Genomic DNA, 27,966 nt, shown 5'->3' on the forward strand with positions numbered 1-27,966 from the left:
TTGTTCTAATGTTGTATGTTTACTACATGTATCTGTATATATTTTCAATCCTCATATGAATGCAGCTTCAGCTGAAATTGAGGAGCCTGGATTGAAAATATTACAAAAATCATAATCTGAAAAATATCAGGGCTAGAATTACATTTCTTATTTCATACTGTAAATTTCCAGCTGAGGACAGGAAAGGCAAACAAACTGCAGTGCCATTGCTGGGTCAGCTCTTGATGAGGAACATAAGCAAGGAGTGACCTACACATAATACATTAGAAGCCTGTGACACTTTGGCAAGTACCTATTGTCTTCCTGCCCTAAAGACAGAGCCAGAAGCAGTGGTTCGAGCCAGTAATACTGGTTTGAGGTCAGTTTGCACAAATGAAAGTTCACAAGACTCCATTTCAACTAATGGCTGGGCATGGTGGTACATGCTTGTTATCTCAATTATGTGAGAAACACAAGTAGGAAGATTGCAGCCCAGATGGGCCCAGGCATAGAGACCCTACCTCAAAAATAACCAGTGTAAAAAGGGGTTGCAAGGCATGGTTCAAGTGGTAGAGTGTCTCCCTAGCAAGCACAAGGCCTTGAGTTTAATCCTCATCACCATCAAAAAATAAAAATAAATATCTGGTCTAGTATAAGCACGGCTTGAAAGACGGGTTTTTTTCTACATCAAGTGTGCTCAAAGCAAATTGGTCTCGAGTATTTTTTTTTTTGGGGGGGGGTCCGGTCGTGGGGCCTGAACTCTAGGCCTGGGCACTGTCCCTCAGCTCTTCAGCTCAAGGCTAGCACTCTACCACTTGAGCCACAGCACCACTTCCAGCTTTTTTATTTTTTTTGCTTCTGTGGTGCTGAGAAATCGAACCCAGGGCCTCAGGCATGCAAGGCAAGCACTCTACCACTGAGCCAGCTTCCCAGCCCCAAGGTCTCAAGTATTTTTTAAAGATCTTAAGTAAAAAATGCCAATCTGACGAACTAGAATAATAACTTTCTTATCTCAACCTTTAGTATACTCCCAGAAAAAAAGCTGTTTCTGAGTCAATCACAAGGAAACAATGCTGGCCTCTGTGTTTCTCAACAGGAGTATGTTAGCAAATTTGGATGGCACAGTTTTGGGTCCTGGGGACTCTTACCTTATGGGCCATCTCCAATGGCTCTCCACCTTTGATAAGTATGCCATTTTGAGCACCTACTCCTGTCCCCACCATCACAGCAGTTGGAGTGGCCAGTCCCAGGGAACAGGGACATGCAATACACAGAACTGTGATGGCGGCTTGGAAAGCAAAGCGTATTATTGTTTCTGTTCGGGAGATACTTCTATTGTAGCCCTTTAGAAGAAAGGCATAAATTTTGGTTATTGATTCTGTGCTGTGTAAAACAAAAGAAACAAAACTTTATCCTATTTAAATAAAACCTCATTATTAAAAGTCACATATCCTAAACCTAGCTGCCAACATACATTTTAGTTACTAATAAGAAATAATACATTTTTTTCTTTCAAAAAAAGTGAGAAGCCTAGCAGGGCGCTGGTGGCTCATGCCTATAATCCTCGCTACTCAGGAGGCTAAGATCTGAGGATCCTGGTTCAAAGCTAGCCCAGGCAGGAAAGCCCGTGAGACTCATCTCCAATAAACTACTAGAAAACCGGAAGTGGCGCTGTGGCTCAAGTGGTAGAGCGCTCGCCTTGAGCTGAAGAGCTGAGGGACAGCGCCCAGGCCCAGAGTTCAAGCCCCACGACCGACCCAAAAAAAAAAAAAAAAAAAAAAAGAAAGAAAGAAAAGAAAAAAAAAAGTGAGAAGCCTAAAGTCAAAATTTAATTTGGGTAATTCTGGAGTTACAAACTATAGAGTGAATACAAACACCATAAAACTCCACATTTGATTTTTTTGTCTTCTTCTTTGAATCTAAGGAATTTTTATTTTAGGGAAAAATAAAATTCTGACTCTCAGTATACTAACAGAATTAACCTGCCTTTCACATTATTCATAAAGATGATAAAAAAATTCACCAGGCATGCCAAGGGCTTTTGTTGTATTTTGGACATAATAATGGGAACTGAGGCTCCTAGTGGCATTGAGTGTTTGCTCAGGTATGGAATTATTATGATTGACAGCATCAGGAAAAAAATCTTCTAAGACTCATTGACCTCGTGAGAAAAATTCCTGAAGGGAACTTCCAAACTATCCCATTGTTCATTGTGTACTTCACCAACATGAATCATTTAAATGACTTATTATACTATTAACCATAACATGAAAACAAAACACAGTTGGGATTACACTTGTTTTTTTTTTTTTCACTTAAAAATGTAAAATATGAGATCTGAGGACTGCGGTTCAAAGCCAGCTGGAACAGAAAAGTCCCCATGAAACTCTTTTTTTTTTTTGGCCAGTCATGGGGCTTGAACTCTGGGCTTGGGCACTATCCCTCAGCTCTTCAGCTCAAGGCGAGCGCTTTACCAATTGAGCCATAGCGCCACTTCCCCCATGAAACTCTTATCTTCAATTAACCACCAGAAAAGAGGAAGTAGCACTGTGGCTCAAAGTGGCAGAATGCTACTCTTGAGCAAAAAAGCTCAGGGACAGTGCCCAGACCCTGAGTTCAGGCCCCAGAACTGGAATAAAAGTAAAACAGTACATGGAGTATCTTTTGTGAAAACAAAATGATGCCAGAAATGAGACTAAGTGTAAAATGTCAACAGTTCAATAGTTCCTTCTGGAAAATCATGGTGAGAAAAAATTCCAAAAGGAAATATTTATCCTTATAAAAATGCAAGTGTTACTATAATTTGTGTATGTGAATATGCTGGTGTTCTACCACTTGCTCCACAGTTCTACTTCTGGCTATTTGGTGGTTCACTGGAGATCAGAATCTCATCAATTTTTCCTGCTCCAGCTGGCCTGTAACTATGATCCTCAGACTGGCTTCCTGAGTAGCTAGGACTGCAGGCAGGTGTGAGCCCCAGGTAGCACAGCTGCAAGTGTCATTATTACCACTCTCTTATTCTAGCCCTTTAAAGACACAGTTACTCCTTTGCTGTAATTTCCGTTACCAAGTCATCTGCAATCCAAAATAGAAAGTAGAAAATTCTAGAAGTAAAATTATAAATTGTAAATTATACACCACTCTGAGTAGCATAATATAATCTTCCTCTGTCCTCCTTGGCTGAAATGCGAATCATCCCTTTGTCCAGCATATCCATGTTGTATACACCACCCACCCATTAGTAACCCAGTAGTTGTCGCTTCAGTATTCCAATAACTGTGTTCCCATGCCTGTGTTCAAGCAATGGTGATGTTACTAAATTATGTTCCCCACATGAAAGAGAAGCGATGGTGGCAATTTGGATATGACAACAAAATTCCAGTAGGTGCTTCCTTTAAAAGATGAGGTTAAAGTTTTGTAACAATTAGGAAAGAAAAACAATCACTGTGTATTGAGATAGCTAAGATCTAAAAGAATGAATCATTTGTCAATAAAACTGTGGAGGAAAAAGGAATATGCACTGCTTTTGCTTTCATGCCTCCCACTGCAAACGTTATCACAGGGTATGACAAGTGCTTAATTAAAATGGAAAAGGTACCAGGCATGGTAGCACATGCTTGTAATCTTCCTGGGAAGAGGAAGCAGGAAAACCTTGAATTCAGCTTGGGTAGAGATCAAGGCCTTATCACAAAACTAACAATAGAAAAGGTATCAAATTTGTGTATTTATAGAAAAGCATAGTATATATAATATTATATAATATAAAATATAAGCCCGCTGGGCACCAGTGGCTCACGCCTGTAATCCTAGCTACTCAGAAGGCTGAGATCTAAGGATCGCGGTTCAAAGTCAGCCCCAGCAGGAAAGTCCGTGAGACTCTTATCTCCAGTAAACCACTAGAAAACCAAAAGTGGTGCCGTGGCTCAAGCAGTAGAATGCTCACCTTGAGCTGAAGAGTGTAAGGCCAGCACCTAAGCCCCACGACCAACAAAAAAATAAAAAATAAATAAAATAAAATATAAGCCAGGCACCAGTGGCTCACGGCTGTAATCCTAGCTACTCAGGAGGCTGAGATCTGAGGATCGCGGTTCAAAGTCAGCCTGGGAAGGAAAAGCCATGAAATTCATCTCCAACAAACCACCAGAAAACCAAAAGTGGCACTGTGACTCAAATGGTAGAGCGTTCACCTTGAACTGAAGAGCTGAGGGACAGTGCCCAGGCCCAGAGTTCAAGCCCCACGACCCACAAAAAAAATAATAATACTCTCTCTCTCTCTCTCTCTCTCTCTCTCTCTCTCTCTCTCTCTCTATATATATATATATATATATATATATATATATATATATATATATGCAGTATTTATATACTACTAGGTACCATCTGTGGTTGTAAACATTCACTAGGGTCTTAGAACACATTCACTAAGGACAAGGGGGAATTAGTCTTCCCCTCTCCTCCCTCCCTCTCTCCCCCCTTCCTTTCATTCCTGTATGTGCATTGCAAATTAAATCCATGGCTTCACACCCAGGCACAGAACATGCTTTGTTCTAATACTCAGCTACAATCCCCAGCCTATATTCGTAATTTAGAAAATTATTTCCACTTAATTACTTATGTGAAAGATTCGTACTTTTGCCTATAGCAAAGAGTTGTTACAAGTCACTTACAGGAAAGTAGGTTTCCACAATTTCGAAATTCTGAAATCCAATTATAATCCATACCACAAGGGTAGCAATGGAAACAAAGACGATAAAAGGAACAAAGTAGCCACTGAGTTTGTCTGCAAACTGCTGGATAGGAGCCTACAATTAAAACCATCATAACAAATAATAAGTAACTCAAGTCACCTTTTCTGTACAGAGTATACAGACAGAAATAAGTAAGCTCCATATTAATGTGACTAAATTGAGTCAAAGGAAAATAAAAATCTAGATCAAGATTTACACTGAAAAGGAAGGCTTTCAAGAACATACTTTGTGCTTTTTTTTTTTAGGGGGGCTGGGTTACCTTTGATGTCTGGGCCTCCTCCACAAGTCTGACAATTTGAGAAAGGGTTGTGTCTGCTCCAACATGTGTGGCACGGATAAGTATGGACCCATTCTGGTTAATGGAACCAGCGATCACCGTGCTGCCAGGTTTTTTAGCCACAGGCATTGCCTCTCCTGGAGGAAGATGGAGTCAAGACAGATTTAGGGAACATCAATGATCACTATATTGAAATTCATTTTATTCATTCATTGTCAACCAACAGTTAAAGGAGTCTTCCTCCATAAAGTAAAGACAAATGCTCCAATGAAAGCTGTCCTCCCTTTTGTTTATCTCACTTCAAGGCCAAACCCAGGGATCTAACTTTAAACTGGAAAAACCTAACATGTTAGCTCTTGTTGACCGATACTTCTGGAGTTTCACCCTAGTCCTACATCCCTGCTTCTCAACCTGTTCTCCAAGAGCATTTAGAAATGTAGGAGGAAGGAGCTGGGAAGGTGGCTCAGTGGTAGAGCGCTTGCCTTGCATGCATGAGGCCCTGGGTTTGATTCCTCAGCACCACATAAGCAAAAAGAAAAAAGCCGGAAGTGGCACTGTGGCTCAAGTGGTAGAGCACTAGCCTTGAGCTGAAGAGCTGAGGGACAGCGCCCAGGCCCAGAGTTCAGGCCCCATGACCAGACCCAAAAAACAAACAAACAAACAAAAAAATGTAGGAGGAAGTTTTTCTTTGTGATAAGGACTGACATGAGGACAGGCAAGTGGTGCGACAGTAACTCAGTAGCCAGGGTCAGAGAAACTAAATTGTATTTGAATGAACAAGAAATTCCCCCAGAACTAAGAAATTTCCTACCCAAACTGGCAGGAGCAATGCTTCCATGGCTCCATCAACTGAGCCACTTCTGGAACTATCCAGAGAAAGAAGGTAGTAGCAAGGCGACATTTTGATTCTGCTCCACACTTTTAGGTATGCAAGAACTGTACAAATACTCCGTCTACTCTCTTAGGCTGATACTGAGAGGAAAACCTGTAGGTCTAGTCCAGCCAGGGCCAGAATAAGCTCTAGAGCAGGAAGACAGAAGACACATCTGGCCCAGGAAAACTGCCTGTCTATCTGTAGTTCTTCTACAAGAGACTGAGATAACTGATTTTGTTCTGCATTCTAGTAATCAACAATCTTTAGTGAAATGAATTTTCAATACTATAACTAAAACATGAAGCAAATCCAAGGAAATTGGTCTAGTACAGCTAACGAACTCATATTTGCCAGTGCCAGGAACTCATGCCTGTAATCCCAACTACTCAGGAGGCTAAGATCTGAGGTGGTTCAAAGCCAGTCTGGGCAGGAAAGTCTGTGAGACTCATCTCCAATTAATCACCAAAAAAAAGCTGGAAGTGGAGCTATGGCTCAAGTGATAGAGCATTAGCCTTGAACACAATAGCTCAGGGACAGTGCCCAAGTCCTGAGTTCAAGCCCCAGGACACACACACACACACACACACACACACACACACACACACACACACACACACACACACACACACACACACACACACACACACACACACACACACACACACACACACACACACACACACACACACACACACACACACACACACACACACACAATTTCTACAAAATGTAGAACCTTTTATGTCTATTTTCCTTAGCAGATTGGATTCACTTTCAGATTATGAGTCTCCAAAAAAAACATACCTGTGATGAGAGACTCGTCAACCATAGAATGTCCTTCAATAACACGACCATCCACTGGAAATTTGCCTCCTGGAACAACCTTAATGATATCTCCACGTTGTACAAGCTCCACATCCACCTGTTCTTCACTGAATAGGAGTAATATAGTGTCATGGCAACAGCTTCCCACCCTGGTCTCCCCATACAAGCTTTGAGTTCAAGTCTATGTAATCTCATAGTAACCATAGATATACATTGGGACCACTACACTGGTCTTGCTCCCTGGTGTTGAACAATGCACTTCAGCATAAAGCAGAAACTAAGTGTTCATTGAAGACTCACTAAGTAAAAAACTTTCAAAGTAATGCCATGGGTTTTGTTAAACTATGTACTTATTGTGCAAGTTTGCATAAATAACTTTATGTGTATAAATAGTGAAAAATACAACAATGAAATATAAAGTCCTTAGGTCTAACTTCCAGTTTATGAGCAACACAGTAAGAAAACTAGTTAAATGGCATCACAAGGAAGCAAAGACACAATTTCAGACAAGTTTTCTGGTGCTTGTTTTCTTGTGGTACTAGGCATTGAACCAGTGCCACATGCATCATAGAAAAATGCTCTACCACACCATGTTATATCCAAAAAAGAAACATTTAGACAGAGTATTCTCCAGAATAAACAATGGATCTTTTTCTGTAAGTCAGTTATATTGAGGGATGGGTAGAAGAAGAAAGGAAGGAAGGAAAGAAGGAACAAAGAAACTATTCCAGATTAAAAGAAACCTAAAAAATCGGGTAATGGTGGCTCTATGCCTGAAATCCTAGCTATTCAGGACACTAAAATCTGAGGATCAGGATTCAGAGCTATCCTGAGCAGGAAAGTCCATGTGACTCTTATCTCCAAGTAACCAGCAAAGAACTAGAATTAGAGGTGTGGCTCAAGTAGTAGAGCACCAGCCTTGAAAGAAAAATCCAAGCAAGAGTGTGAGTTCAAATACCAGCATCAGCACATCAAAAAAAGAAATCTAAGACATATAACAATATATACATAAACAAAAATATTGCACTGTGCTGCATATATATGTATAATTATGAGTCAATAGAAAAATTAAATTAGGATTGGAAATGTAGCTCTATAGCACTCACAGAGCACTTGCCTAACATACTTAAAGCTCCAGGTTCAATGCCTAGCACTAAAAATTAAAGTAGATTTTTTTAATGCAATGATATACCAAATCTTGTTTGAATTCTATTCCAAACAGATTTAATACATTCTAGAGACAAAAGGAGAAAAGTAAACATGAACTGAGTATTAAATGATGTTAAAGAATTATCATTTTGTTAAGTACAATATGGTATTGTGTTATATAATAATATATCCTGAGTACAGGTGTGATGGTACACTCAGTAGATTGAGGCAGGAGGGGCAGGAGTTTGAGGCCAGTCTGTATTATATAGAGAGACATTCTCTCACAGAACCAAAAGGTTATTGGCCCAGGCTGGCCTTGAACCTATGATCCTCCTCCCTCTGCCTACCCAGTGCTGGGTTCTAGTCTTGTGCCACCATACCTGTCCTTTCCTAGAGAGCTACTATAGAAATACCGGTTAAGCCAGGTGCTGGTGGCTCATGCCTGTAATCCTAGCTCCTCAGGAGGCTGGGATCTGAGGATTGTGGTTTGAAGCCAGCCCAAGCAGGAAAGTCTATAGGACTCTTATCTCCAATTAACCACCAGAAAACCAGAAGTGGGGCTGTGACTCAAAGTGGTAGACTGCTAGTCGAGCAAAAGAGCTCAGGGACAGTGCCCAGGTACTGAGTTCAAGCCCCACAAGTGACCAAAAACATTAAAAGAAATATTAGGTAAAATATATGACTGGAATTTAATTTGTACTGCAACAACAGAAAGGCAAAATGAGTAAATTAATCAAATATGACAAAATGTGGATAACTTAAATGTGTGATACTGTTGTGAGTTCATAATAGTCTTCTCTCTACTTGTAGGTATATTTGAAAACTTTCATAAGAAGTTAGAAAAAGAAAAGGAGGGTGAAAATAAATACCTCAGGAGGATATTTTCCGAGTTAAGAGTTACAATAGTTGCTTCTGTAGCTTGTAGTGAAATTAGCTTTGCAAGAGCCTCTGATGTTTTGCCCTATAAATTAAAACAAACACATTGACAATGCTATGAAAGAAAATGTTCAGGTCTTAACTAAAATAAAGCTAGAATCTTCATGTCTAATAAACACCTTAAGAAATTAAGTTGCTCAAAATCAGAAAATTTTTCACACTAAAAATAAGCATATAAAATATAAAAATGATTAGGTATCACTTATAAAACAAATAGGAAAGTAATAAGGAAAACATCAGGAACCCAATAGCTACATGGGCATAGGTCATGAATAGGCAAAATTTCCAAGGGGAAAAATGAACACAAGACACATGAAAAAAAAATGTTTCCCCAAACCATTAATGGAAGAAATGTAAAAAACAGCTCTCCAATACCATTTAATGCCTAACTAGAAATAATTTAAATAAAATGCAACACTGACACAGGGACAACAGTTTGCTGGCAAAAACTGTTGCAACCTGCAGCATGAGCAATAGAAAACGTTTAATTCCTCCTAAGATACAAGGACAATGGAAATGACTATTAGATAGGGATATAATCAATATAGATTTATCAAAAAAGAAAAATTAGGAACATTTTAATTGAGAACAAAGCCAGGATGATTTAGTAGGTGAGAGCACCACAGACTTGAAAGACTATTATGTAGGAATATGAAATAATTATCTAGTCAGGGAAAAGGGTAAAAACCATATGGAATGCATGTATGTTATGATTGCAACAGCTAAATATAAACATGTGTTGAACAGGATTAAATTACAGTATGAAAGTATGGGTAGATTTTTTTCCATCATTATTTTAAACTATGATGTCAAATTTTCAATTAATGATATGACACAAGTAAGTACATCTCATGTATCTCTCTCCTAAAATAACCATGGCATATTGTACTACTCACAACAGTAATTCTAAAAATTGGGAAGTCTACTAAAGGAATATTCAACTTCAAATACTGCCGAAGAAAATAACTTCTTTTGAATAAATGATTAACTACATAAATCACTAATCTAGACAGTACTACAGTCATTTATCCATTTATTCTAACAAGTATTATCCCATCTTATATGTTACCTTTGCTATGTGTTCCAGCCACCGGCCCAGTGCAATAAATACAAAAAGCATAGGAGGGGTGTCAAAGAAGGTAATAGGGTTCACTTTGGCTCTCTCATACATGGCCACTAGGAGAATAATCAGTGAATAGGCAAATGCAATGGTGGTGGCCAGCACAATCAGCACGTCCATGTTCGCTGTCTTATGCTTCAGTGCTTTATAAGCCTGAATGTAGAAGTACAAACCTCCACAAAACTGCAATAGAGGAATGAAAAACAATGAAATTTCTTAAATGCAGAAATTCACATACATACCTCAGTAACCTAAAGAATTAAAATGTATTCCCTTTGCCTTTTAAGTAATCTAGAAATACTAAGGAGAGAATGTAACCTGGAGGAAATTAAACTTCAGTGGCTATGTGTACAGAGTGAAGGCTTCAGGTTGCTCTGCACTGCATGTCTTCAAAGGCTATCTTCTGTAAACCAATAGATTTTCCATGATATTTTTTTAAAAAAAGCAAAAAGCCGGGCTGGGAATGTGGCTTAGTGGTAGAGTGCTTGCCTAGCATGCAGGAAGCCCTGGGTTTGATTCCTTACTACCACAGAAACAAAAAACTCTCAAAGTGGTGCTGTGGCTCAAGTGGTAGAGTGCTGGCCTTGAGCAAAAGAAGCTCAGGGACAGTGCTCAGGCCCTGAATTCAAGTCCCAGGATTGGCAAAAGAAAAAAAAGAATTCAGACACTGAGCATGGTAGCACACAGTAATAATCCCAGAAATCAAGGGGATAAGGCGGGATGATTATGAGCTCAGGGATAGCATGGCTACATAAGGAATTTGGGGACAGTCTCAGCTATAGCAAGTTCTCTGAAAGAAAAATTCAGATGGTTCATGGAAAAGAATTTACATTTTGTCAAGAATCTTTTTTTGTTTAAGACTTACCCCCCAGGGCTGGGGAAGGTGGCTCAGTGGTAGAGCGCTTGCCTTGCATGCCTGAGGCCCTGGGTTCGATTCCTCAGCACCACATAAGCAAAAAGAAAAAAGCTGGAAGTGGCGCTGTGGCCCAAGTGGTAGAGCGCTAGCCTTGAGCTGAAGAGCTGAGGGACAGCGCCCAGGCCCAGAGTTCAGGCCCCACGACCGGACCAAAAAAAAAAAAAAAAAAAAGACTTACCCCCTTCACTGTTCACTGTTTTTCCTTTTTTTTTCTTTCTTTTTTTTTTTTTGTCGGTCATGGGGCTTAAATTCTGGGCTTAGGTGCTGTCCCTCAGCTCTTCAGCTCAAGCCTAGCGCTCTACCACTTGAGCCACAGTGTCACTTCATGATTTTGAGTGGTTGATTAGAGATAAGAGTCTCATACGGACTTTCTTGCCTGGACTGGCTTCGAACTGTGATCCTCAGACCACAATAGCTAGGATTACAGGCATGAGTCACCAGCACCTGGCCCCTTTACCCTTTTCTAAGTGGTATATCACAAGCTGTTTTGTTGGTAGACCTAACTAGAATGCTTATTTTTCAGAGTATAAGAAAATATACAAAGTTATTTTAAAAATCACCACTCTGTCTTGTTTTGGTCCAGTTGGTTAGTTTTGACTTGGGCTTTATTTGCTTTTTTTTGTGGCACTGGGAATGGAAGCTAGAGTTCTAAGTATGAGGAAAGTACATTACACTGAGCTACATCCCCAACCCTCAGTACTGCCTTTTACAAGGATCACATAAAGGAACCAAATTATTAAATGGAAGTGTTCCTTTCCACAGTAAAAATTTATCTCAAAACAGGGGTTGAAAACTATAGAAAGTAGGAGAATGAGAGAGAAAGAGTAATCAAGGGGGTGAATATGACCAAAACATAATGTGTGCATATATGGACATATCACAATGAAACCCTTCACATTGTACTTAGAAGAAAGGAAAAAAGCAATGTAATGCCAGACAGAACTATTCAAGTTATACACAGTAGTAGATATGAATACCAAATCTAAAAGGCTGGCACTCTTCTCTGCTTTGTCATTAAACAAAATTCTTAGGGGTTAAATGGAATGTATTATCTACTTTAACTATGCAATTTAACATTTTTTTATTTTTTTATTATTAATAAGTTTTTTATTGTGAAAATACCATACAGAAGGGTTACAATTACATGAGCAAGGTAATGAGTACATTTCTTATCAAACATTGTTGCCTCCTCCTTTGTTTCCCCTTACCATCCCTGCCCTCCCATCTTCCCCCCAAGATTATTTTTGTAAAAATTCAGTATAAAACGATGGAGTTTCTAGCTAATATCAGTTTTGCAGCTGGAATTAACAGTGCCTGAGGGTGTGTGTATGTGTGTGCTCTACCAGTTGAGCCACAGATCCACTTCTGGTTTTTTCATGGTTAATTGGAGCAAGACTTGGGCTGGGAATATGGTTTAGTGGTAGAGTCCTTGCCTTGCATGCATGAAGCCCTCAGTACCACATAAACAGAAAATGCTGGAAATGGCTCTGTGGCTAAAGTGTAGAGTGCTAACCTTGAGCAAAAAGAAGCTCAGGGACAGAGCCCAGGCTCAGGACTGGCAAAAAAAAGAATCTCACAGACTTTTCTTGCCCCAGCTGGCTTGTAACTATGATTCTTAGACTTTGGCCTCCTGAGTAGCTAGGATTACAGGCATGAACTAATTAATGATGCCTGTCACATTTTGGTTATTGTTAATCATCAACAAACAAATGTTATTAATATTTCACTTGCCTGTACTGGTATGCACAATAAAAACGACAGCAAATTCATAATGGACAGTCCTGGCAGGATTTGGCGCTCCAGGAACATTGAAGAATGGATATTGATCATTTCTTCATTGCTTATGTTCTGACTATGATGCAGAGTGGCAAGGTGGTGGTCCATAGCCATCATATATATCATCAACCCCATCACAGGAATACAGAAAAACAGGCTTACAAGGAATGATCGTCTCCATCTAATATGGGGGAGGGGAGATCATATTAGTAAGTAGCTAAAGGTTAAAGATTTTAAATTCGATAATGAAATATAGGTTGTAACCATTCCACCAAGTACAAGGATGACAGTGTAAAAAGTGAAATATTAGCATGATGTTAAATTTGGAAGGAACAATCAAAATCTGCTGTTTACTGATAATCCAAAAATACTTACTGTCTAATTTCTCGTTTATGGTCTAGGTGACTTGCTGACCGATCCTTCTTGACCAAAGAAGCTTCAAAACCTAAGCTCTAAGGAAATTCACAAGAAGAAATTATTTTAATGTATAAAATATGTTGAGAAATTCTAAGCCATGATATTATCATTTAAAACAAGTCAGTTCAGGGGCTGGGAAGGTGGCTCAGTGGTAGAGCGCTTGCCTTGCATGCATGAGGCCCTGGGTTCAATTCCTCAGCACCACATAAAGAAAAAAAAAGCCGGAAGTGGCACTGTGGCTCAAGTGGTAGAGAGTCAGCCTTGAGCTGAAGAGCTGAGGGACAGCACCCAGGCCCAGAGTTCAGGCCCCACGACCAGACCCCCCCAAAAAAAACAAAAAACAAGTCAGTTCAATTACTGAGTGTATGTGACTCTGGGGAATGCAAAAATCAAGAATACTTTAAGAGCCTTCTGCTCTTAATGATCTTTGTTTTTAATTTCCTGTCAAAGCAATTTGTACATTCTTGATTATGGCTAACATATACGCTATTGTTCTCAAACTAAAAATTTAACTCAAGTGCAGTTGTCCTCAGTATAGGTCCTTATTAACAGGCCACAAAAGCTATTACTGTATCATTGTAAGCAATGTAACACACTGAAAAGAGCAAATGTGAGCTAATGAAGATGTTGATTGTATTGTTACTTACACTAATAAGATCTTATATGAACTATTAATAGGCCTCAGATCATTAAAAGCTGATAGTACATTGGAACTCTTTTGTTGTCAGTCATGGGGCTTGAACTCTGGGCCTGGGCACTGTCCCTCAGCTCTTCAGCTCAAGGCTAGTGCTCTACCACTTGAGTCACAGCACCATTTCTGGTTTTCTGGTGGTTAATTGGAGTTAAGAGTCTCAGGAACTTTCTTGCCAGGGCTGGCTTTGAACTGCAATTCTCAGATCTCAATCTCCTCAGTAGCAAGGATTACAGGCGTGAGCCACCAGTGCCGGCTTACACTGTAACTTTTAAAGCACACACACACACACACACACACACACACACACACACACACACACACACACACACACACACACACACACACACACACACACACACACACACACACACACACACACACACACACACACTTACTGCTTACAACTTACTGAAGAACCTAGGGTCAATAAGGTTTGGTCTTTCAAACTTTTACTTTAATTAAAAGTTGGGGTCTTAGCCAGGCACCAGTGGCTCACGCTTGTAATCCTAGCTACTTAGGAGGCTGAGATCTGAGGATCGCAGTTCGAAGCCATCCTGGGCATGAAAGTCCCTATGAGACTCTTATCTCCAATTAACCACTCAAAAGCTGGTAGTGGTGCTGTGGTTCAAGTGGTAGAGTGGTAGAGTTCTAGCCTTGAGCACAGAGTGGCTCAGGGACAGTGCCCATGCCCAGAGTTTCAGCCCCATGACCAGAAAAAAAACCTCAGATTCTTTTGCTTTGACCTAACAAACAATAATACATAGATAGGGCTGGGAAGTTGGCTCAGTGGTAGAGTGCTTGCGTCGCATGCATGAGGCCCTAGGTTCGATTCCTCAGCACCACATAAGCAGAAAAAAGCGGGAAGTGGCGCTGTGGCTCAAGTGGTAAAGTGCTAGCCTTGAGCTGAAGAGCTGAGGGACAGCGCCCAGGCCCAGAGTTCAGCCCCCACGACCAGATCCAAAAAAAAAAAAAAAATACATAGATAGCGTCATGTTTCATTTTCATAGTGACTAATATAAATCTTACTCATAAAAAAATTGTACTGTATAGCCGGGCGCCGGTGGATCATGCCTGTAATTCTAGCTACTCAGGAGGCTGAGATCTGAGGATAACGGTTCAAAGCCAGCCCAGGCAGAAAAGTCTGTGAGACTCTTATCTCCAGTAAACCACTAGAAAACCGGAAGTGGTGCTGAGGCTCAAGCAATAGAGCACTTGCCTTGAGCTGAAGAGCACAGGGACAGCGCCCAGGCCCAGAGTTCAAGCCCCACGACCAAAAAAAAAAATGTACTTTATGTCCATTTTGTAAATTCTTTTAAAGTGATCTATAGTTCTGTCTTCTTGTTATTAATAGTGTAAATATGCCTTTGCTTAAATTTTATTTAAAATTTTAAAATTACACTTATGAGCTCTACCACTTAATCCACAGCTCCATATCCAGCTTTGGGCTGTTTAATTGGAGGTAAGAGTCTTACAGACTTTCCTGCCTAGGCTAGCTTTGAACCTTAATCCTTGAAAACGAAGTTTTTAATAACATTCTTTTTGTTGTTGTTGTTATTGTTGGTCATAGGGCTTGAACTCTGGGCTTGGGCACTGTCACTCAGCTCTTCAACTCAAGGTCAGCGCTCTACCACTTGAGTCATAGCGCCACTTCCAAAAAGTTTTTAAAAATGGACATATTTATTCTAAATCCTGAGAGATCTTAGCTGGAATATTGAAAGGAAAGATATATTTTCATTGTCACTTTCTGATGCAAACCAGATGGAATTCAAGGGAGCTAGAATGAATTTGTAAGAATAAAGAAAGATCACATTTTCCAAAAAGAAATGTTCTCATTACCTGACTTATGTAATTGTAACCCTACTGTACATCACCTTGATAGTAATACTAAAAAGTTTTAAAAAGAAAAAAAACCAAACGTATTGTTTTGTTTTTTTAAAAAAAGAATAAAGAAATAAAGAGTCTTAGGACTTACTTCAATTGTGTGGATAATGTCTCTTGGACCAATAATTTCTGGATCATATTTAACATGTGCTTTGTTAGTTGCCAGGGCCACAGAGCAGTAGAAGATCCCTCGGTGCTTTGTAAGAGTAGATTCTATTTTATGTACACAGGAAGCACAAGTCATTCCTCTTACCTGATTAAAAACAAAGCCTTTGTTATTCCAAAATGTACTTTTTTTTCAATTAACATGAGTTAGACTCCTTATATCCTGGAAGTTGCCTGAAGGATATTCAACAAATTAAAAATTTATTCAAGAATATCTACTCCATGATAATGACAAATTGCCTTGTGAAGGTTAAAATGTGTTTGTGACATTAAGAATCACTATTCCACAATACTGTGAAATATGTGAAATTTGTGTAATCACCTAATCTCAATTTAAATAAAAAGTGTGAGAGAAGGGATGGGTGATAATGTTGCCAGACCCCTTGTACTCATACTGTTTTGTAGAATGGGAAGTTTTTGGTACAACTACTTAAAGATATAATAATTAACAAATGTAAAAAAAAGAATATCTACTGAAGGGATAACAGCAAATATGGCCAGTATAGACCCCTAAAATTCTTTCCTCCATAAAAGAAAGAAGAAAATGGGCAAAAAAAAAAGTCAGAATTATTCTTTTAAAAAAAATCTGGGGCTGGGAATGTGGCTTAGTGGTAGAGTACTTGCCAAGCATGCAGAAGACCTGGGTTCGATTCCTCAGTACCACATAAACAGAAAAAAAAACAGAAATGGTGCTGTGGTTCAAGTGGTAGTGTGCTAGCCCCTGAGTTCAAGCCCCAGGACTGGCAAAAAAAATTCTGTCTATGTGGCCTTATTTGTCTATTCTCCTCCCATCCAGTCTTATGGACATCTCTCCCCACAGTAACAAAACTAAAAATAAAAAATTAGCTCCAGAGCAGCCAGTGGAGAGGACAGGAAAACTTAAAAGTGCTTTCAAAGTCTCATTTCCAGAGTACTGTCACTATTTGACAATTAACTGTCATCTGATAGTTCCCTGACATACCCCACTTGCAAAAGTGCCTGTGTATGGCTGGGTGGTGCAGTAGCCCATACCTATAATTCTAGCTACACAGTAGGCTGAGACCTGAGGATCATGGTTTGAAGCCAGCCCACCAAAAAAGTCTGTGATGCTTTTATCTCCAATTAAGCACCAAAAGGCCAAAACTAGAGCTGTAGCTCAAGTGGTAGAACACAAACATTGAACAAAAAAACTCAGGCACAGTGCCTAGGCCCTAAGTTCAAGCGCAAAAATTAAAAAATAAAAAAATAAATAAAAATAAATAAAATTTAAAAAGAGGCTTGAGGACTTTCCTATCTAGGCTACCTTTGAACAATAATCCTCAGATCTTATCCTCCTGAGTTGCTAGGATTACAGGCATGAGCCACCAGTGCCCAGTTCTCTCTAAGACCTTCCTAAGACAATTACTGCTAATTACTATGTGTATCAACTAGTTGGTCCTTTAAGTATTTATATGTGCACACAATACATTGTTCAAATAGTATATCATAGAGATTTACTTGTCCATCAGTATTGATGTATTTTATTCTTGAAGCAGTTATTAAAAAAAAGTAGTTATATGCAATCTATAAAAATAATTTATTGGAGCCGGGCGCTGGTGGCTCACGCCTGTAATCCTAGCTACTCAGGAGGCTGAGATCTGAGGATCGCGGTTCAAAGCCAGCCCGGGCAGGAGAGACCTTGAGACTCCTATCTCTAATAAACTACCAGAAAACTGGAAGTGGCGCTGTAGCTCAAGTGGTAGAGCGCTTGCCTTGAGCTGAAGAGATGAGGGACAGCGCCCAGGCCCAGAGTTCAAGCCCCACGGCCGACCAAAAAAAAAAAATTTATTGGAATTGGAGCTGTGGCTCAAGTGGTAGAGCACTACTAACCTTGAACAAAAAAATAAAACTCTCAGAAACAGCACCTAAGCCCAGAGTACACACACACACACACACACACACACACACACACACACACACACACACACACACACACACACACACACACACACACACACACACACACACACACACACACACACACACACACACACACACACACACACACACAGAGCTAATCTCCATGTTTTCACTGATTCTCAACTCTATTTTTTTGGGGGTCAGTCATGGGGCTTGAACTCTGGGCCTGGGCACTGTCCCTCAGCTCTTCAGTTCAAGGCTAGCATTCTACCACTTGAGCCACAGCGCCACTTACAGCTTTTTCTATTTATGTGGTGCTAAGGAATCAAACCCAGAGCCTCATGCATGCGAGGCAAGCACTTTACCACTGAGCCACTTTCCCAGCCCCCCAACTCTATTTTTAGTTCTTAAAAATATATACATATAAATCCATTCCATGTTGGAGGGTTACTATTAAGTTATATATTTCTATTTTTTAGTTTTCTTTATTTTCATTATATATCTTCTTTTCCAAGCCTTTAAGTATCTTTACAGCTCTTTTATAAACCCCCTCCAAGTATTTTCTGGACAACTCATTAATCACACAAAACTTCTTACTTACAACAAGTTCCAAAATACCATCTCCTTCATCGGCATTTTCAATCACAGTGGCTCCAAATCCAAGCTCTCGGATTAACTCTGCTATCATTGAGGGTTGTATAACAGTAGGATTATATCTCACTTCTGCCTTACCAGCCATCAGGGCCACAAGCACAGAATGTATTCCTGGGAGCATTGATAAGAAAAACAATACAGGTAACAGTCTTTATCAAAGAGTAATGGTATAATTACTTTTTAGTATTTCTCATTTAACTGTGAAAGGACGGAGGTGAATCTGTAGAAATATATTAATTTTTATTTGAGTCTTAAGCCCAAATGATATAAAACTATTTGAAAGGTGGCCTCATTCACTTAACCTTATTATGGAAAATTTCAATTACATATATATGAGAGAAAACATAATAAGCTTGATCTATCCATCACTCATCTTTAACATTATCAATTCACTGAGTAAATCTTCTTTGTTTACTTGTTTAAGAGAGGAGAGGACCTTGCTGTTGCTCAGGCTGCCCTTGAACTTCTAAGTTTAAGTGATCCTACTGCCTCAGTCTCCCAAGTCACTGGAACTGCAAGATGTCACTGTGACAAGCTCTCATTTATCTATATTCCTACTAATTCTTCTCTCTTCTTTCTACTCAAATTGTGTTGAAACAAATCCTATGATCTTACTATTTCATGTGTAAATGTTTAGGTATGTATCTCAAAAACATGTACTCTTAAAAATAGCCACAAATAGGTATGGGGATATATTTCAATGGCATAGTAGACTTGCTTAGTATGTGTAAACTCCTAGGTTCTATCCAAACACCAAAAGGAAAAAACCCTAACATTGATATCACTTTCACACCTACAATAAAGTAATTTTTCTATGCCATCAAATATGCAAGTAGTCATATTTTTACAATTTTCTCATAACTGTTTCTTACTTTAATAGGTTTTTTTTTTTGCTTAAATTAGTATCTAAATGAATTATTAATTGCAACTGGTTAAGAACATATCTTGTGGGCTGGGAATATGGCTTAGTGGTAAGAATGCTTGCCTAGCATGCATGAAGCCCTGGATTCCATTCCTCAGTACCATATAAACAGAAAAAGCCAAAAATGGCGCTGTGGCTCAAGTGGTAGAGCACCAGCCTGGACCAAAGAAGCTCAGGGACAGTGCCCAGGTCCTGAGTTCAAGCCCTAGTACTGGCACATAAACAAATAAACAGCTCTATTTCTAGAAATAGTGTCACACAACTTGTTAACAGAGCAAAGGAGTTCACTATAGCAGCAGTGATCTTAATGTAAACCTGTATTCACAACTTTCCTATTTCTGTAGGCCCACTGCTACTGTCATTGCCAGAAAGATAACTAACTCAAATTAGCAAAAGTAGACCTTTCTAGGAAACTCTGGTACTTTGGCAGCTGCCTGACAGGGAACAGGGATCCACAATCCATAGGCCTTTCCTGAGGGTTGAACTCAGGGCTTGGGCACTGTCTCTGATCTTTTTTGTTCAAGTCTAATGCTCTCCTACTTGAGCTACAGTTTCACTCCTGGCTTTTTGGGTAACTAATTGGAGAGAAGAGTCTCACAGACTTTCCTGCTCGGGCTGGCTTTTAACCACAATCCTTATATCTCAGCCTCCTGAATTTTTTTGAGATGCACTTAACTTTTTTATTTGTGTTGAATGAAGTTTTGTGTGCACTTTATACTTTTATAGCACATCCAAACCCAGATTAGCTACATTTTAAGTATTGAAGTGCCCTTGTATCCAGTGACTACTGCATGGGACAACTGGGTTTTATTATTATTTATTATTATTAAGAAGGTGTGGGCTGGGAAGGTGGCTCAGTGGTAGAGCGCTTGCCTTGCATGCATGAGGCCCTGGGTTCGATTCCTCAGCACCACATAAGCAAAAAGAAAAAAGCCGGAAGTGGTGCTGTGGCTCAAGTGGTAGAGTGCTAGCCTTGAGCTGAAGAGCTGAAGGACAGCGCCCAGGCCCAGAGTTCAAGCCCCACGACCGGACCCAAAAAACAAAACAAAACAAAAAAAGAAGTTGTGAGGCAAGATAGAGTAGGGAAAATGACACATGATAAATAGCAGCCAGGGAATTCAAAAACAAACATTGTAATTAATGAATAGTTCTTTTAGAAACACAAAAGGAATATATTCTTTGCTTTAACCCTCCCACTCCTTCATAAGCTGTGGTATTACTACAAGGAAAAAGAAAGAAAGAAAGAAAGAAAGAAAGAAAGAAAGAAAGAAAGAAAGAAAGAAAGAAAGAAAGAAAGAAAGAAAGAAAGAAAGAAAGAAAGAAAGAAAGAAAGAAAGAAAGAAGAGAGAGAGAGAAAGAGGAAGGAAGGAAGGAAGGAAGGAAGGAAGGAAGGAAGGAAGGAAGGAAGGAAGGAAGGAAGGAAGGACAAAAAACAAAAAACAAGAACACCTTTCTCCATTTCTCCATCTGACCTTGCCTACTGGCCCAATATAGTGTGCTCTAAAAACTGAACAAGGACATCATAAAGAAAGACATGCATCCTAGAAAAGCAAATACTTGGGAAAACAATTCCTCCAGGCACAAAGTATTTATCTCAAGAATGGACATCTGACTTGAAAAACTGTACAGCAGAATGCATCCTTTCTTTGAAGGGATACTCAAACATCAATGATCAAAGTTTAATGAGCAGTCGGTCTTAGAGACCCTGAGCCCAAGTGATAAAAGTATAACACCAAGTGATTAAATTTGTGCTAGGTGTGAGAACAAAGAAAAACACTCCTCCTAGAATAACTTTATGTGAAGCCCTTATCATATATATCCCTGATGTCAAAAGAGTTCCCTTTGTCTCCCTTTGAGAACCCACATTCTATATCTCTTAAGAGTACCTCTGGTCTTTCTGCTTGCTTCCTCAATAAAGCTCTGCCAAGTTTTCTTACCCTGTGACTTGTCCTGAAATTCTTTTCTTGCCAGTCCTTGGGCTTCAAGTCAGGGCCTGAGCATTGTCCCTGAGCTTCTTGCCCTGAGCTCTACAACTTGAGCCACAGCCCCATCTCAGGCCTTTTTGGTAGTTATTGGAGATTAGAATCTCATGAACTTCCCTGCCTGAGCACCTCAGATCTCAGCCTCCTGAGCAGCTAGGATTATAGCCATGAATTACTGGTGCCCAGCCCTGAAATTCCTATTCTGCAATCCAAGTCAAGAACCTGGTACTAAAACCCTAAGTGGAGGGTCCCTACTTCTAGGGGGAAACTTCACAAACCCTCACCTAGATAGAACTGTGACAGTTGTACAAAGGGGTTTCAATTCTAGAAGTTAGTTATGAGTACTATGCATCTTGATTAATGTCACCCCTTCCATTGTTCTCCCCTTTCCTTCTCCATCCCATCCCTACCCTCAAGTTCTGTAGTTCAATTTTCATATAGTATATATTGGCTATAATGACTGTATTGGCTCATCCTTCTCCCCTCCACGAGTGTGTCCTTCCTCATTTCCCTCTCCTAACCAAACATGTTTCAGTTTCCTAATATTCATTTTGATAAATTGTCTGATAGTTATTCAAAGGAGTTACACTGTATAAATTTTGGTTTTAGAAGTACCTATATTGGGCTGGGAAGGTGGCTCAGTGGTAGAGCGCTTGCCTCCCATGCATGAGGCCCTGGGTTCGATTCCTCAGCACCACATAAGCAAAAAAAAAAAAAAAAAAAAGCTAGAAATGGCGCTGGGGCTCAAGTGGTAGAGCATTAGCCCCCAAGACAGAGGAGGAAGAGGAGGAAGAGTTGTTTAAACTAATATAGGTGTTGCTTGCCTCGTAAAAGGGAATTTTCTGAATTGTCTAGATTTGTTCTCAAACAATAACCTTGCAAACTTCATTTTGTTTTCATTTTCTTAGCAACTTCCCCTCTTTGCTTTTCTAATTAATCAAAGGATAATATAAGCTTGAGCCTTGACTGTATTCTAATCAGAAATAAGAGAGGTTGAAATGAACAACATAGAAATGAGAGAGGGGCTGGGAAGGTGCCTAAGTGGTAGAGCGCTTGCCTTGCATGCATGAGGCCCTGGGTTCAATTCCTCAGCACCACATAAGCAAAAAGAAAAAAGCCAGAAGTGGCGCTGTGGCTCAAGTGGTAGAGCACTAGCCTTGAGCTGAAGAGCTGAGGGACAGAGCTCAGGCCCAGAGTTCAGGCCCCATGACTAGACCCCCCCACCAAAAAAAAAAAAGAAATGAGAGAATGTAGTGCATATCTATGAGAACCCTGGGTTCAAATTCTAGCGCAGGCACATATGCGCACACGCGCGTGCGCACACACACACACACACACACAAAGGATAGAACACAGACTAGATAATATTAAATGAAAGGTTCTTCACACCATTTGTTTTCACAAAGTAATGATCTGATCTGGCCTTAATATATAAACTGATGCATTACATACCCTTGGAATTGTTTCCCCAGTAGCTAGTAGCTCACATTAATCATCACTTCTGTATTAAGTCTTTGTGAAAAATGTTTATCACTAAGACACTTTGCACGGCCTCAGTACCAAGCATAAGACTTTGGTCTCATTAAACATAATTACGTTATCACTATATGATTAACATGACTATGGAGCTATCCTAGAAAGTCTGTATGAGTGCACATGTATAAACTTTCAAAACATTTAAGTGTAAGTCAATAATACACTATGTTTCTGCCAGTTGCTCATGCCTGCAATTCTAGATACACAAGAGGCTGAGATCTGAGGATCGCCAATCAAAGCCAGCCTGGACAGGAAAGGTCATGAGAATCTTATCTCCAATTAACCAGTAAAAATCCAGAAGTGGAGCTATGGCTCAGGGGGCAGACTGCTAGCCTTGACCACAAAAACTCAGGGATAGCACCCAGGCCTGAGTTCAAGCTGTAGGAATAACACACACACACACACACACACACACACACACACACACACACACACACACACACACACACACACACACACACACACACACACACACACACACACACACACACACACACACACACACACACACACACACACACACACACACACACACACACACACACTGAAAAGAAATGTACTCTTTACCTGATTTATGTAACTGTAACTCTTCTGTATATCAACCTTTCTAATAACAATAAAAATAAAAATTCAAAAACAAGAGACCAAAGGGGCAAGTATGCAAATAAATGCACAAAACAACAAACCGAGTTTCTTACCTTCTTCTCGCCTTAAATTCCGTTCAATGTTTGCTACACAAGAGGCACAAGTCATGCCAGTGACCTGTATATAACACTTAGAAGAAGCCTTTGTGTCTTCCTTGTTGTGTACTGGTGTCATCATTTTATCTGATTCATTCACTGAAGGCAAAAGTGACATTTCCGATGAGGGCTGAGCTATCACTACCAATGGCTCACTGAGGTCTGCTGAGAAGGAAAAGATGAATTTCACTTGTAGCATTATTTTCCACCTGCCACTTTGTCATAAGCCACAAACTACACTTCCAAGCACTGCTAAACCATTTCTCTAAATTCAGGAACTTCTAGCTTTAATTCAGAGATTTTCTCCACAGAAGTTAATGTGACTAATTATTTAGACCAGTGTTCTCAATCTTTAATGTACACATGAACCACCTGGAAAACTCATTACAATTAAAATATATATTTGGATTCAATAGGTCTGTATTTCTAATGACCAGCCAAGGGATACTGGTATAATTCATCTGTGAAAAGTGTTTGTTTTTGCTGCTCGTGGGGCTTGAACTCTGAGCCTGGGCACTGTCCCTGAGCTTTTGTACTCAAGGCTATCACTCTACCATTTTGAGCCACAGCTTCACTTCTGGTTTTCTGGTGGTTAGCTGGAGATAAGAGTCTCCCAGATTTTTGTGCACGGGCTGGCTTTGAACCCCAATCCTCAGATCTCAACCTCCTGAGTAGCTAAGATTACAGGTGTGAGCCTCCAGCGCTTGGCTCTAACTTTTCTAATAAAGAACTACATATGTTTTTTTTTGTCGGTCGTGGGGCCTGAACGCTCGGCCTGGGCACTGTCCCTCAGCTCTTCAGTTCAAGGCTAGAAATCTAACACTTGAGCCACAGCACCACTTCTGGCTTTTTCTAGTTATGTGGTGCTGAGGAATTGAACCCAGGGCCTCATGCATGCAAGGCAAGCACTCTACCACTGAGCCACCTTCCCAGACCCCTACATATTTCTTTTCAGAGGATAAGAATCTCTGTCTTTGGGCTTGGATGTCTGGCTTGGATCCTGGAGCACCAGCCACCTTGAAAGCAAGCTTCAGATACCTACTTTGAGTCTCAGTCTCTGACAAAGAAAAAAGAAAAAAAGAAAGAAAGAACTACAACAAACAAAAAAAGAATCTTGGCCTTTGAGACTGTCTATACTATAGAAAATTCACTCAAGAGGTTTACACAGAGGATTATCAGTTCAAAAGCACCTTGAACTATACAATGAATTTAATATCACCCTGGAACTAGATATTGAAATTCTGTCTCAAAAGAAATATAAATATAAAATCTGGGTGCCGGTGGCTCACACCTATAATCCTAGCTACTCAGAAGGCTGAGATCTGGGATCGTGGTTCAAAGCCAGCCTGGGCAGCAAAGTCCATAAGACTCTTATATCCAATTTTACCAGAAAACCAGAAGTGGCACTGTGGTTGAAGTGGTAGAGCACTCACCTTGAGCTGAAGAGCTCAGGGACAGAGCCCAGGCCCAGAGTTCAAGCCCCACAACTGACAAAAAAAGAAGTATTAATATAATTAAATAAAAAGTCTACACAGTTATTCGGGAAAGCCAGTCTGCCATTTCCTCAAAAAGTTAAAACAGGTGCAGTGGCTCATGCATGTAATCCTAGCTATTCAGGAGGTTAAGATCAGGAGGATCATGGATCAAGGCCAATTCAGGCATAAAAGTCCATTTACATAAAAAACAGGATGTGGTGATTTATCTGTTATCTCAACTTTGCAGAAAATGTAAAAGGAGGATCAAAGTCCAAGTGAGACTGGACAAAATTGAAAGACCCTAATATAAAAATAGCTAATGCAGGGGCTGGAAAGGTAGCTCAGTGGTAGAGCACTTGCCTTGAATGCCTGAGGCCCTGGGTTCGATTCCTCAGCACCACATAAGCAAAAAGAAAAAAGCTGGAAGTGGCACTGTGGTTCAGGTGGTAGAGCGCTAGCCTTGAGAGGTAGAGCGCTAGCCTTGAAGAGCTGAGGGACAGTGCCCAAGCCCAGAGTTCAGGCCCCACGAGTGAACCAAAAAAAAAAAAAATAGCTAAGGCAAAAAAGGATTGAATGATAGAGCACCCATCTAGCAAGTGTCAAGGCCCTAAATTCAAACTTTAATATAGCTAAAAAAAAAAAAAAAAAAAAAAAAGGCCAGGCGCTGGTGGCTCACGCCTGTAATCCTAGCTACTCTAGCTACTCAGGAGGCTGAGATCTGAGGGTCGCGGTTCAAAGCCAGCCCAGGCAGGAAAGACCGTGAGACTCCTATCTCCAATAAACCACCAGAAAACCGGAAGTGGCGCTGTAGCTCAAGTGGTAGAGCGCTCGCCTTGAGCTGAAGAGTTGAGAGACAGCGCTCAGGCCCAGAGTTCAAGCCCCATGACCGACAAAAAAAAAAGGTTAATCAGAGAGCTACCATATGACTAGCAATTTTTAAAACATATATTCATGTAAAAATATGTATCCCATGAATGCAGCATTCTTTATAAAAGCCAGAGAGTAGAAACAACTCAAAATCAAAAAAACAAGTCTGGTAGCTCATGCCTGTAATCCTAGCTATTCAGAAGACTGAGATTTGAGGATTGCGTTTCAAAGCCAACCTGGACAGAAAAGACCCTGTGAAATATCAACCACTTAAAAAATGGAAGAGGCATTGTGGCTCAAGTGGCAGAGTTCTAGCCTTGAGCAAAAGAGCTCAGGGACAGTATCCAAGCCTTGTTTTCAAGCCCTATGACCAATAGCAACAACAAAAATGTTTAAATGTCTCTGGGTTGTTTCTCATGGACATTCATCCACTATAATTAGACATGTCATTAATAAAATTTTTCTTCAGCTTTGTGAGTTTAAAAAAGAACAATACTGGGTTGGGAAGGTGGCTCAGTGGTAGAGTGCTTGCTTGGCATGCATGAGGCCCTGGGTTCAATTCCTCAGCACCACATAAGCAGAAAAAAGCTGGAAGTGGCGCTGTGGCTCAAGTGGTAGAGTGCTAGCCTTGAGCTGAAGAGCTGAGGGACAGTGCCCAGGTCCAGAGTTCAGGCCCATAACCGACAAAAGAAAAACAATAGTATTTGATAATGGCATTCTAATTAGAATAGCAAAGGTATGTAGCCCAGGCTGGCCTTGAACCTATGATACTCCTGTCTCTGCTTCCCAGAATTATCAGATTTGCGTGACTATGCCCAGAAAGACAATTCTTTTGCTTAGTTGAAGGCCAGATTCAATTCTAGCTCAAAACAACTAGTTCAGCTGGGAGCTGGTGGTTCATGCCTGCCTGATCCTAGTTACTCAGGAGGCTGAAATCTGAGGATTGTCATTCAAAGTCAGAAAAATCTGTGAGACTCTTATCTACATTTAACCAGCAAAAAGTCAGTAGTAGAACTGTTGCAAAAAAGCTAGAGGATTGTGCTTAGGCCGAGTTCAAGCTCTAGTACTGGTACAAAAGAGAGGGAGAGCCGGGCACCAGTGGCTCACACCTACTAGCTACTTAGGAGGCTGAGATCTGAGGATCACTGTTCAGAGCCAGCCCGGGCAGGAAAGTCCGTGAGACTCTTATCTCCAATAAACCGCTAGAAAACTGGAAGTGGCGCTGTGGCTCAAGCAGTAGAGCGCTGGTCTTGAGCTGAAGAGCTGAGGGACAGTGCCCAAGCCCAGAGTTCAAGCCCCAAGACTGACAAAAAAAAAAAAAAAGAGGAAGGAAGGATGGAAGGAAGAAAGGGAGGGAGGGAGGGAGGGAGAGAGGGAGGGAGGACTAGCTTACTTAGGCAAATTTCATTAAATAAACATTTTTGATACAGTTCGAAATTAAGAGCTATAAGAGATATGAACACTTTCAGACAAATCTGAATCAGCTGAATTTGAATGCCAAAATTTAAAATCACAATTAAAATTGTATTATTTTATTTTTACCTTCCTTTTTAAAATAACATTTTCTTCCCCATTATATAAACACATACACACATGCTTGTTATAAAAACAACTTTAGCCAGGTGCCAGTGGCTTACCATGCCTATAACTCATTACTTAGGAGGCTGTAATCTGAGTACTATGGTTCAAAGCCAGCTTGGGCAGAGAAGAGTCTTCTTTCCAATTAACCAGGAAAAAGCCAGAAATGGGGGGGCTGGGAAAGTGACTCAGTGGTAGAACGCTTGCCTTGCATGCATAAGGCCCTGGGTTCGATTCCTCAGCACCACATAAGCAGAAAAAAAAAAGCTGGAAGTGGTGCTGTGGCTCAAGTGGTAGAGTGTTAGCCTTGAGCTGAAGAGTTGAGGGGCAGAGCTCAGGCCCAGAGTTCAGGCCCCACGACCAGACCCAAAACAAAAACAAAAACAAAAAGCCAGAAATGGGGCTGTGGCTCAAAGTGGTAGAGCACCAGCTCTCAGCCAAAAAGCTAAGGGAGAGCACCAGGCCCTAAATTTGAATAAACCTCATTACTGGCACCAAAAGTTTTTTTTTTCAATCTTAATCTTAAAATACACAGGAAAACACAGTAGAAACCATAAGAACAGACTTTTTCATACCA

The 27,966-nt window shown here is 40.3% G+C and overlaps 1 protein-coding gene across 1 annotated transcript in view; it reads right to left on the bottom strand.

Annotated features, from left to right (window-relative positions):
• Atp7a (ATPase copper transporting alpha) overlaps positions 1-27,966 on the bottom strand; it is a 130,462-nt gene that overhangs the window by 30,494 nt on the left and 72,002 nt on the right. Inside the window, exons 5-15 of the mRNA XM_070040151.1 lie at positions 23,428-23,634; positions 18,237-18,400; positions 15,684-15,845; positions 12,976-13,052; positions 12,556-12,781; positions 9,858-10,091; positions 8,722-8,813; positions 6,683-6,810; positions 4,987-5,141; positions 4,647-4,781; positions 1,128-1,322 (exon numbers count right to left, since the gene is read on the bottom strand). Of these exons, the coding sequence (XP_069896252.1) occupies positions 1,128-1,322; positions 4,647-4,781; positions 4,987-5,141; positions 6,683-6,810; positions 8,722-8,813; positions 9,858-10,091; positions 12,556-12,781; positions 12,976-13,052; positions 15,684-15,845; positions 18,237-18,400; positions 23,428-23,634 (1,775 nt within the window). The remainder of the gene's footprint in view (positions 1-1,127; positions 1,323-4,646; positions 4,782-4,986; positions 5,142-6,682; positions 6,811-8,721; positions 8,814-9,857; positions 10,092-12,555; positions 12,782-12,975; positions 13,053-15,683; positions 15,846-18,236; positions 18,401-23,427; positions 23,635-27,966) is intronic.

The sequence above is a fragment of the Dipodomys merriami genome, unplaced genomic scaffold (genome assembly GCF_024711535.1).
Source record: "Dipodomys merriami isolate MVZ:Mamm:240054 unplaced genomic scaffold, mDipMer1.0.p SCAF_3, whole genome shotgun sequence".
Lineage (NCBI taxonomy): Eukaryota > Metazoa > Chordata > Mammalia > Rodentia > Heteromyidae > Dipodomys > Dipodomys merriami.